Below are 13,073 nucleotides of genomic sequence, written 5' to 3' on the forward strand. Positions count from 1 at the left end.
CGAACCATTAGTTCGCCGCGTTGCAAACTATTTACTGTGATATTATGCAAGACTACAACTAATTACAGGCGTGACTGCTTCCACCTGTTTGAAACAATATGAGTCTTCTGCCTGTGCTGACACCTCTGCATAAATGACCTATTACTACCTGCAAGTTAACATCAATACTTTGCAGAGAGGGGGCACCTGAAATGAAAGCAAGCATGGTTTAAGGAAATGAATCTAACAGACCAAACCAGAACAGTAAAATTCTGGGCTACATCAAGAAAAAATAAAAGAGCCATTTTTGGATACTAGTAAGGATATGTAAAAAAAAAAAAAAAAAAGTGTTTTTTTTTCTATTTTTATGCATATTTAAAGCCTGGTTAAGAATTTAAGCATGCTGATGTCTGCCAAAGCAATCAGTTAGACAGGGCATTATTTCTGTATAAGGACATCAGTTTGAACAGATTTCTAAAACTGACCTTTCAGAGCTTAAGTAGTTGACAAAAAGAACATGACCATGACAGCTGAAGAAAATGTAACACCACAGTGACGTTTTGGTTGTTTTAATAAATATATATCAAGAAAATTTCACTCACTACAACAGATTGGTTTACAAGCATCTGAGTTCTAAAGTGAAAAATACCAATGTTTATCAAATACTGAAAAAAAGTTTGCTAGACTGGTCAGATAAACCACAAGAAAAATGTTTAAAAAATTGGTCCTTGATGAGGACAAGATGTCCATATGGCGATCCTACTCATACACTGTATGAGAACTATAATTAATACAATAATAAAAAAAGGTTCTATCTGGGAGAAATGTGGCACCTGATAAGATTCCCAAAGCGTGTTCCTTTCTTCCTACTTGATGATCTCTCAAAAACATCAATGTTTGCCTCCCATTTTCTAAGATGAGAGACCCCCCACCTCCAAAAAAAAAATGTTTTAAATCTACCACGCTGTAGGAAAATTCCAAATTGCAAAGCAAAAAAAACTATTCTTTGTTCTTTTTATCATGGGCGAACAGGTGCCAGTTTCTCCAAAATAACCTGTTACAATGATTACACTCATTGTTAGCCAGACTACCGTCTGATAGCGACATGGTTTGTTAACATTGTGCTTGCTTTTTAACTAACAGCAAAAGTCAAATATAAAATACATGCTTTTTTTTTTTATTTATTGAAAAAGCAAAACTTTGTAAAACAGAGTAAATAAGAAAGCATGCCACTGACTCATGAACCTCATTATGCAAAATTAAAAATAAAAAAAAAAAAATCCCCAGCAACGGGTAGTTGCCATAGAAATGCCAAAACAGATAGGACTTGTTTACAATAGACGCCTCTCCGTTCTTTCTTTAATCCCCCTCTCAAAGGATGCCAAAATCGGAAACTGAGCGAGCATTAGGAATTAAGAATAAAACGACTGTAACTGAAAAGCTATGTATTTCCAAAAGGGGTGCTCTTTTCTAGGGAAGCTGATCCACCCTGTTGGTTTCCGTTAAATCCCTGCCGCGGCACGGATCACAGCGGTGAAAAGGAAAGGTAAGGCACAGATGACTGGGACAGCAAAATGACTGCGACACTCCCCCCCCCCCCCCCCAATCAATAAGTGTAACCAAGCTGAAAGTGTGCAAATGACTCTGCTTGTACACGGCCCAGGCACCACCGAACTGCAGGAAAAAGGGGTGCTCAATTACAGGTGTTTCAAATGTGTCAACCGTCGGCAGAATGAATCCTGGCTCAAAAGGACAGGATCGGTGCGTAATACGGATGGCAGGACCAGACAGATCCAATTCATCTAGCAAAATTGTTTTTTTGTTTTGTTTAACTCCGGTGTATGGACATTTTAAATACATTTGGCTAAATTCCTCAGTATCACTTGTCTGTCACAGGACTGTTTAGCAATGAGCTGGTATGGATGCAGAGATCTACATTAAAGTGAGCAGGGGGGGGTCAGTCTGTCTAGAAGTCTCTCGGAAGCAGAGCCTGTTCCACTTGTATTCGCATTTCTCTTTGATGCACAAAAACTTGCCTTCCGCTCAGGTTTGGAAAGGCAAGTCATTCAATCCAAAATCCAAATCCAACATTATCAATGTCTCGGTTATTTTTATTTTTTTTCAAAGCCTCCCAGCGCATTTTCTTTTTGCTTTTATGCAAAGGCATTTTAGTCAGATGCACAAAATCTGCTGAATTGCACTTCATGTAATCAAAACCCGCTTTCGTCTTTCAGGTAGCAACATTCTAGGGCTTCCTTTATGCCATGTACAAAGCATCAGTTCAAAATATTGAATGTTTTTAATACATCACTTATAATCTCTAACCAACCTCATTTAATTATTACAAATTGCAAAATAAGGTCAGGTGAGCCACAAAATACATTTTTAAAAATGTCCAAGTACATTCGAGATCTATACAATGTCATGTGTATGCACATGTTTCAGTGTTGCAGAAATGTGCACATATGTACAGTATGTGTAAGAGGGATCTAGTACATCTCCATTAATCTAGTGGGCTGCAACTTGCAATTTAATTTGGTTTAAAATACATTCCCAGTGAGGAACTACAGAGTGCTCCCTGCACTCGTGAATGCCATCCTGTTAACCAGATGCTCCTCCAAATCTGTTACAATACCCAACTTAACGAAAGCATTTTGAACAACACTTCAGAAAGCTTAAAAGGTGAATTTTAAAACCCCGAAGCACGCATCAATCAGGGGACGTGCGAAAATATGTTCGGCCAGCGCACACCGAGTGGACTTTAAAAGCTGCCCGGATACGGGCCTATTTCCCGCTGCGCAAACAAATGCAAAGTTTTTGAAAAGGGGCAGGCAGGGACGAGGTCTAGGCGACCCGGGATTTTAACCTAAAAACACTGGTGCATGCTGGGGGTCCCCTGCCATATAATTTTCCTTCTGCTGTGGATGCATGTAAATGATAAAACAAACAAATCTAGGTGGATCAGTGGGGATTTAAAGGTTGGAGCTAACGGGGAGGAAGGCTATTAAACTAGGGGTTTTGGAAGACCTATTCCTTAACTGGGCGAACTGGTAATGAAGTGGCTTTAGTGTCCCTTTTAAAATCCCCCTACTTCCGCGGTAGAAGCGGGATTTGCGCACGCAGGTGCGGGGGCCCACTTAAAACTGAACCCACGTGCCCACGGCCAGGCTATTTTATAACGTGTGCATTTATGCATGCATCTAATATAAAACATGCCACGTTCCTGGGCAGGGGCCGAGGAACGCATGCACGTGTGCTGCCTGTGCGCCGCTGTTACTGCCCCTATTTGGAGGTTTACTGCTTCAAAAATAAGAATGTGAACGTGATGGATCGCTCAAATATGTTCTTATTTACGTTCCAGAATCGAAACCTATAGTAACATAAAAAATGATGGCAGATAAGTGCCAAGCGACCTATCCAGTCTGCCCAGTTGTCTTCTTCTTTGGTTTCCTACCAATATGGGTAGATGAGCCTATAAAATTCCCATACTTAAACCAATGCCAGCTGACATCCCTTCCCCCAATGTCTTTTACTTAAACTCTCAACCCTACCGCTCCGCTCTATAATACGTCTTAAGCATGTTTACATTCTGAAGTTTCAGGTCGACAAAATAGGGGAATTCTTCTAAATCTGGAAAAATATAAATTCAGATTTCAAAGGGAAAAAAAGGGTTTATGCTGAATTAATAAACTATATTAAAAAAAAAAAGAGCCTCCATGCCCTAATTCTTCACAATAAATCAGAAATGATTTACCAAAATTCTGAGAAACTGAATTGCAGGGAATTATATTTTTGCTTGGCCCAACAATGGTTTCATCCAGCATATATGGGGAAAAGTTGCAGATTTTTGTCAACTGTCACGCCAATGGATTGAGCATGTGCCTACCCCGAAGACCAGCTTGAAACCTTGTCCAGAATAAATACATCAGTGACATTTTCTGCCCTTGGGTGTGCGCGTTGTGTATATACTCTGTAAGTGAGGCTCCTTGCTGGCAATGCTCAGTTTAATGTTTAAATATGTAAATGTGTTAAACTTATTTTTGGCCAGGGTTGTAGAGGAGGGTGCACACATGAAAAAGGTCTCCCTCCCATCCACCCTCCCAATACCGGTTTACAGCACCTTTCTTTTCACTAAAAAAGAACAAAGAGGCTCCCAGGCAGTATGGTAATTCCATTTTTTCCTCTTATTCAGCATCCGTCTTTACAAACAGCTCATTTGTGAAACTTATACAAAACACATTCTCTTATTCAGCCATGAAAACAATGTTTGCTGTGCAACTGTACAAAACTATAAAATCCATTCACAAGAAGAAGACTGTGAGAGAACCGACCATGCTGTACATGCCGCAAAGCATTAACAAAACCACATGGGTCATATCTTACTTCCCTTGCTGCAGCAGACTTTGTTGTTTGGAAAAGATTCTCTCTTCTTTAACGACTTTTTCCAGGACTCATTTATGGTGCCTTTTTCATTACATCTAGTCACTAAATAACCATTAAGTTTGCCTTTGCATTCAAGGGCAAGGTCTCCCTTCGTAGGCTCATGGTCTATAGTGTTGCCATCTTCTTCCGTTTCATTAACGGCATTGCTGATATTTAATTTTGGTTTTTCCCGATGACCTTGCGATCTAGCATTAGTAATGAGTAGCTCACTAGCTGCTGTCTGGTCGCTACCCCTGTGAACAGCAGTACCACTCATGCCATAGTCCAGCTGTTTTGAGCAACTTGGCTGTGATGAAGAGTTGGAGGAGGAGGAGGAAGAAGAAGTCCCTCCATTAGCATTACCAGAGAAGGGTACATTCAAGTAATGACTGCCACATTCTTGGTAAAAGCAACAAGTATGAAAACTGTTACACTCTTCTTTTGCCGTCCGGAGCCGTTTCCTATAGGGACAGTTTGGAGGCATGAACCACTCCTGTGCTGAAGCTCCTCCCAAAGAGCAAGCAGAGAAGCACCAGTTATTCTGCATTATGATTTCTCCATGGATCCTTTTCATCAAATTGTTTATAAGGACGGATCTCCGTAGGAATACTTCGGGGTCATCAATAAACTTTAGCTTTTCCAGAGACAGGTAAAGTACATGGGCCCGCTCTTCAAAAATGGAGATGGTCTAGAGGCGTGAAAAAAAAATGTTGATAGGAAAAATAAGAAAAGAAAAAGGATTACAAATAATTTGTTTCAGTTAATCACAGGCAAAATTAAGTCCTCTGTAAGAGATGCAAAGTACAATATGTGCGAGAAAACTAAAAGTAAGTTGTTAATACTGTTAGATATCCACACACTAATGGTCTGATATATGAAGTACAGTTCACTCAAACTAGTCTACCCATGGCTTACAGCATGGATTCTTCACTCAGAAAAAAGGCCTATCAGCCTATGGAATGGATGTTGCTCTCTGATTAATTTCTTTGTCAACTATGGAATCAAAGTACAGAATAAATGCCGGGCTCAGCCTAATGCCTTTATGGATTATCAGATGGATACAACACTCTGACAGAAGTCCTCATGGTATATGGAACAGGTGTCATACTATGGTTAATGTCTTTTTGGTCTATAGAAGAGATGTCAGACTCAGAGTAGTATATTCATAGTTTTAAAGTGGATAGTATACTTGCATGATGTTCCTATGGCTTGTACAATGGTGTAGGGACAGGTGAATTGGATTGGATTATATCTTAACCATATTTGAGCTGGTAGATGGCACAGGAGGTTCACATAATTAGATTTAACCCAGGATAGGCTGTGAAATACTCCTAACTAATTTGCAACTTTAATCTCCATAGTCTTCTAGTTTTGAACCTTCTGAACTGTTTTGGATATGAGCATTTGCAATTTTGCATTTATATGCTGAGTATTTAAAGCTTCATCTCACTTTCATATACTTCAAATCGTCAAGAATTTGTATAAATATGAACTGGTCTGAGTAAATGTGCATAAAAAAATAAATATTAAGTCAAATTTGAAACAGATCAGTGTTGAATGATTGTGATTTTAATGTTGTTTTATTTTATGTTAATATTATATTAATTTTATGAATGTTTTATTTGTACATCACCTTATCAGTGACTAAAAATCCATATAAACATACAAACAAAAATCTGAGACAAATTTCTGAAGATCTGAACCTTAATTTGTTGGCCACATCTGCTTGAATGCCTTTTGCTAGCTGAGTTCTGCATTTACTACATCTATTTGCATCCCACAGAACCAAGCGAATAGAGGAGTTTATTTCCATTCATTATTGTTATAATTATGTTAAAAGTTACTTCCTTTCTATATGTTCATTTTATTTCTTTTGGGGGGGGAGGGGAAGGAGAGAGAAAGAGGGAAGAGGATTGTATGTTTTGTGTAATTGTAAGAAAAAAATCATCTTTATTCTGACAGATGACAAAAGACTGAAATAGACCACATTAAGCATTCCATTACTGACTTTATTAGCAGTCATGATCAATTGGTAGCACAGCAGTCATTTAGTTCTATGCTTTAGTAGTTTAGTAGATCATTTTTGGTAGATGAAATTCATGAGTTCAATGTGACAGAAACCAGGGCCTGCTTCTTTTACGATTTATCATGACTTATATGTACTCCTGTTCTGTTATCTGTTATATTCTGTAGTGCTCTGATAGTTATAATTTGTTATGGCCTGTACATTTTATGTTCTGTGTGCTGCTTTATTCCGTTGAGTGTTGAATGGTTTTAATCATTTTATTGTATTTTATATTTCCCTTTCTACTTCCTCTTGGAATGTCATTTCAAAAATATAAATAAATACATTTGGACAATCACACAATCATATTAAAAAAAAAAAAAAAAAAGTTCAAAATGGTCCCAAGTTTAAAAAGCCTGTGCCAATGGCAAGAAGCGATTTTTGAGAATATTGGAAACCTACCAATACTGCAATAAAAATGTAAAAATGCAATGACAGGATAAGGGTTCTGTAAAACCCAACACTCTACGCCTTCCCCACACAGAGTTTCCAGTTTATTTCCATAAATTTGGATTAGATCAGCACCGCTATGGCTATGTGGTATGAGCTTAAAAATCAATATGGCTACTGGAATGAAAGCGAGTATATAGAAATTCCTTTCTATTTCTGCAAAATGAGTTACCGGCATTGACGTAGGATCCAGCTGTAATTAAACCAGCTCATTAATACAGACATGGAAGTATCTGTCCAAATTTTGGGAAAATGAGAAGTCAAATTAGCTCTAGGTATTGGCACAGGTAGCTAAAAATGAGTAGACTTAAAAAGTCACATCCAGGATATTTTGCCATTGCCCAGACTAAGTTGATTATTTGGTTATCAAAATGAAGTTTTTGTCTTTTCGGTAAATTTCCAATCCTTTAAGTAAGGTCATTTTTTGCCTTTTTTTTTTAAAGAGAGAAAAACAATGGAATAAAATAATGGAGAAATTATTTACCTGAAAATTTTATTTTCCTTAGTGTAGATGGACTCAGGATCACAGGTTAAGCTCCCCTGCCAGCAGATGGAGACAGAGCAAGCTGACATCACAGTATATATACTCCTGCAGTGACCCCAGCCTGCCAGTATTCTCTTCAAAAAGCAACTGTGGACAGACTAGCAAAAAACTTGATTAAAAACAGTTAAACATAATTACTCAACCATCAATACATCATTTGGCAGCCGAGGGCGGGAAGCTGAATACATCTGTCTACACTAAGGAAAACAAAATTATCAGGTACGTAATTTCTCAATTTCCTAGCATATAGACAGATGGACTCAGAACCAGTGGATGAACCAAAGCTACTTCCCAACATGGAGGGAGGCTGCCCATGGTCCAGCCACATGTCCAAAGGCTGCATCCTCTCGGGCTTGCACATCCAGACAATAAAACCTAGAAAAAGTATGTAAAGAGGACCACGTCACAGCTCAGCAAATGTCGACAGGAGACAACAATCTAACCTCCTCCCATGACACTGCCTCAGCCCTAGTGGAATGAGCCCTAACCTGAGTAGGTAACAGCTTTCCAGCATCCACATATGTGGCCATCACCACCTCCATAATCCAGCGAACTATTGTAGCCCACAAAGCTGGTTCACCCTGCTTCCTTCCACCTTGAAGGTCAAACAGGCAATCCGTCTTTCGAAAAGGTTCAGAAACCTTCAGTTACCGCATGACAAGTCTCTTGACATCCAAGGGATGCACGAGTCAATACTCCTCTGCATCCCTGCTGTTATCCAGGAATGGCAAGGAAATGGACTGATTCAAATGAAATTCCAAGACCACCTCAGTCAAGAAGGATGGAACAGTACGCAGCTGTAATGCCCCTGGAGTCACCCAAAGTAACGGCTCCCAGCAGGACAAGGCCTGCAGCTCGGAAATTCGACGCACAGAGCAAATAGCCATCAGAAATACTGTTTTTAAAGTCAATAACTGCAAGGAAAGGCCATGCAGTGGCTGGAACATAGAGCCTGCCAAAAAATCCAGCACCAAATTCAGACTCCACAATGGAACCGGTAATCTCAAGGGAGGCCGAAGATGCTGCACTCCCTTCAAAAAATGGGCCACATTAGGATCAGATGATAAGCAATCACCATTCACAGGGCCTGTGAAACAGGCAAGAGCTGCAACCTGTACCTTCAAGGAATTAAGGGCCAATCCTTTATTCACCCAACCTGCAAAAAGTCCAGAATGAACCTGATCTTAACTGAACGAGGAAGAATACCACGCTTCTCATACCAGGCCTCAAACACTCTCCAAACTCACACATAGGTTAAGGAAGTGGAAAACTTTTGAATGCAGAGTAAGGTGGCAATCATCACAGAAGAATATCCATGCTTCAACAGGCGAGCCCTCTCAAGGGCCAAACTGTAAGACAGAACCAATTCGGATCCTTGTGAAGAACTGGTCCCTGCTGCAACAGATCCATGTGCGACAGAAGACGAAATGGGACTTCACCAGGTGCCTTCACAAATCTTCATACCACGGATGTCTGGGTCAGTCCAGTGCCACCAGGAGTACCAGCCCCCTGTGGCCTTTGATCTTGCAAATTATCCTGCCCAACAAAGGAGGAAAGGCATAAAGCAACCTGTCTTCTGGCCAGACCTGTACGAGAGCATCTATGCCCAGGGACCACGGATCTCTCCTGCGACTGAAGAACCTTTGTATTGCAAGAAGTTGCCAGCTGGTCTAGGAACAGAAGGCCCCAGCAATCCACTATCAGCTGAAATGCCTTGGTGTACAACTCCAATTTTCCTGGGTCCAGACTCTCCCTGCTGGAAAGTCTGCTCTTACGTTGTGTTTTCCTGCAATGTGAGAGACTGACATCATCTGTAGATGTCTTTCCACCCAGTCCATAAGTTGTTCTATCTCCTGAAACACTTGCTGGCTCTTGGTTCCTCCCTGGCAATTGATGTAGGTCACCATCACATTGACCGACATCACGTGGAACGCTTGACCCAGCAGCCTATGGCTGAACTGCAAGCAGGCCAAATGGACAACCCGTGCTTCCAGGTGATTGATGTTCCAAAGGGACTCTTCGGCACTCAAACATCCCTGGCTGACAGCTCCTGACAGTGAGCTCCCCAGTCCTGGAGACTCACATCTGTCGTGAGTACCAACCAATGTGTGGAGGATAAGGAAACCCTTTGCACAGATGAGCCTTCTGCAACCACCACTGGAGGTGAGAGAAGATTTCCATTGGCAAAAGGAGCCAAACTGAATAATCCTGAGACAGCAGTGAGTACTGAAGAGAATGCATATGCACCCTCACCCACGGGACCATTTCCAGGGTTGCAGCCATCAAACCGAATACCTGCAGATGAGGGCATATAGTGTTCATTACTGACGCACTTGTGACATCAATTTCTAAATCTGAATTTCCAGCAGTTGCCCAGCCTCCTGTCAAACCAGACCTCCAGATACTCCAACAACTGGGATGACTGAAGACTGCTCTTGGCCAGGTTCACCACCCACCAAGCTCCTGCAACAAGGAGATTACCTTGTCGGTCACCAGGCAGCTCTCTTCCTGAGTCTTGGCTCTAATCAGCTAGTCGTCCAAATATAGGTGCACCAGGAACCAATCTCTTTGCAACGCTTCCGCTACTACCACCATAACTTTGGAAAACATTCTGGAGGCGGTGGCTAGACCAAAAGGCAGCAGCCGAAACTGATAATGATGCCCCAACACGCAAAATGCAGAAAATGAGGATATTCCATATGGATGGTAATATGAAGGTATGCCTCGGAAATATCCAGGAATGTCAGAAATTCCCCCAACTGTATAGCCATTATCACAAAGTGTACATTTCCATGTGAAAATGAGTCACCCTCATATGGCGGCTGACACATTTGAGATCCAGGATGGGACAAAAGGAACCCTCCTTCTTGGGCACAACAAAATAGATGGAATATAACCCCATACCTTCCTGAGACTGAGGCACAGGAACCACTGCCTTCAGCCTGAGGAGCCTTAGAAGCATAGACTCTGCTGCCTGCTTCTGTGGGGAATGACAAGGAGACACCATGAACATGTCCTGAGGAATACTACAAAATTCCAGCACATATCCCTCTCGTATCACCTCCAGGATCCACTGATCCAATTTGATCTCGACCCACCTCTGATAAAAGAGAGAGAGAGGCTTCCCCCTAGTTCTTGTTCCCGAAGGTGGGTCGTCAGACCTTTAATGAGAAGCTCGGGAAGATTTACCACCCGAGCCTGCTCCTCTCCTGGCCTGTCTGGGACGAAAGGACTGAGACCTACCGAAAGGCTGAGTACTCTGAAGGTTGACCCTCTGTAGGGACAAAACCGCCGGAAGCCCCGGAAATGACCCCTCATAACAGAAGGGCACTTGCCCCACTTACTGACCAGCTTCTCCAACTCACTCCCAAACAAGAGTGACCCTTTTAAAAGCATTTTCCTAAAATTATCAGCTGACCAATTTCACAACCATAATTAACGCCTGGCTGCTACCACTAAAGCCACTCCTCTGGCCGAGGTATGGACCAAATCACAGCCCGCATCTGCCAAAAAGGTGGCAGCGTGTTCCATAACTGCTCTGGAACTCACCCCAGAATCATCAACTTTCTGCAAGAGAAGCAGGCAAGAACGGGCTACAAGAGTGCAACAGGAAGCAATCTGTAAAGTCATAGCCACCGCTTCAAAGGTCTGTTTAAGGATAGACTCAATCCATCTATCATGTACATCCTTAAAGGCCGCTCCTCCCTCCATGGGAATAGTCGTCTGCTTAGAGATGGCACAGACCAGCGCATCCACTTTGGAAAGATGCAAACCCTCTCTCGCAGCTGGATCCAGGGGGTGCAGACCTTCCAAAGTCTGACCCCCTTTGAAATTTGTCTCCGGGATGTCCCATTCCAGATCAATCAATTCCTGGATGGCATCCATGACTGGGAAAAAACAAGAGGCTTTATGCAAGGAAACCAAAACGGGATTCTTCTTTGGTTCAGACATGGAATCTGCACCAGGAACACCTAGCTTCTGCAAGGTCTGGGAAATCAGAGCGGGCAGTTCATGTCTATGAAAGAACCGTAACATGGTCAGATACAGTTCCAGTCCCGGAGGAATTTCCTCATTCTCCACAAATCAGGATCAGCCACATCATCCACACCATCTGATTCCTGTCAGGAGTACTTGCAGCGAACTGAGGCATGCCCCAGCATTGAACCACAGGAGTGGAAGAGGGAGGGGCCATGGCTGAGGGTCCGACCTGACCGGATTGTATAAAGCGGAGGACTGCACCTGAAGAATGGATTGTATTTATTTATTTAAATTCTTTTAATATACTGATGCTCAAGACCAGGTCTTATCGTACCGGTTGTAAACCCTGAAAAAACTCCACCCAAGAAAACGCAGCCAGATCCAGGTCAAACCCAGAAGGAACTGGAGCGGGGCCCACTGAACTGCCATCAACTGCGGAAGAGCCAGTCAAGGGAGTACCAAAGTCTGGTGAACCTCAAGACAAAGCCATCACCAAACCTTCATCAGGATGGGAGGACCATGGCTTAGCAAAATGAGAGGAGGACAACTCTCCCTGTGTGTCCAAACAGCGCTGACAGGTTAGAAGTTACGTCAGGCTGAGAAGCCCGGATACGAAAGACAACACAGAGAGAAAGGCGTTTAGGCTTCTTGTTCATCAGCACCATCAGGGCAATGAAGGCATGTCCAAACAGCTTGCGCTCAAAAATTTATATGCACAAAAATTAGGCGCCCTTTAAAAAATAAGCGCCGCTGAATTCACATGCACATGTTGTGTGTGGGCTCTTGCGCATATCAGCAACTTTAAAAGTTGTGCGTACAAAAGGTGCACCCAAACTGCATGCACAGCGTGTGCGCAGAGCCGATGCACTGCGCAGTGACATCCTGTAGAGGGCAGAAACACGCACAGAAGCGCACGAAAAGCACCACCGCGTCCTACCATGTGGCGCACAGGCAAGAAGCCTAACTGTGGGGCCTAGCCCACCAGGGGCTGCTCAACCCGCCAGGCTACCCAGTTCCCCTAACCCCATCGGGAGCGGGAACAACACTGGAACGGTGCGCCGAGCACGGAGACTCGAGGAAGTCCTTAAACCCCTCTGTCTCTGTTTCAGAAACTAAGAACTTCTTCCGTCCTCTTTTTTTTTTTTTTTCCAGCACAGAAATGGTCTCCAGTTGCGGGGGGGGGGAGAGGGCCATCTGCCGTCACCGCCACGCTCAGCCTCCTGCACCCACTGCCTTTCAGCTGTACAAGCAGCTAAGTACACACCAGGAACCGGCTACCGGACCAAGGTGCACCTCTGAAGGATCACGGAAATCTCCTCAGGAATTCTCAACTGGAAGAGGGACCTTTAAGTATCGAAGGACAGCGGGGCTTTCATTCCTCTATGTAAAATTCTCCTTCCAAAATTCACAGCAATCCCCATAGAGAGATGCACGTCCACCATCTGCTGGAAACGGAGATTACTGGCAGGCTGGGGCCACTGCAGGAGTATATATACACACACTGTGATGTCAGCTTGCTTCGTCTCCATCTGCTGGCAGGAGAGCATAACCCACTGGTCCTGAGTCCGTTTACACGCTGGGAAATTAGCTCATTTTAGGGTATATATCCTAGGAATTAAACAGGAGGCAGCAAAA

The 13,073-nt window shown here is 42.8% G+C and overlaps 1 protein-coding gene across 1 annotated transcript in view; it reads right to left on the bottom strand.

Annotated features, from left to right (window-relative positions):
- Window positions 1-1,088: 1,088 nt before the first annotated feature.
- The window catches only part of SERTAD4 (SERTA domain containing 4), a 31,254-nt gene continuing 19,269 nt past the window's right edge, over window positions 1,089-13,073 (bottom strand). The window contains exon 4 of the mRNA XM_029593289.1: window positions 1,089-5,089. Within this exon, the coding sequence (XP_029449149.1) occupies window positions 4,352-5,089 (738 nt within the window). The 3' untranslated portion in view covers window positions 1,089-4,351. The remainder of the gene's footprint in view (window positions 5,090-13,073) is intronic.

Source organism: Rhinatrema bivittatum, chromosome 3 (assembly GCF_901001135.1).
Source record: "Rhinatrema bivittatum chromosome 3, aRhiBiv1.1, whole genome shotgun sequence".
Lineage (NCBI taxonomy): Eukaryota > Metazoa > Chordata > Amphibia > Gymnophiona > Rhinatrematidae > Rhinatrema > Rhinatrema bivittatum.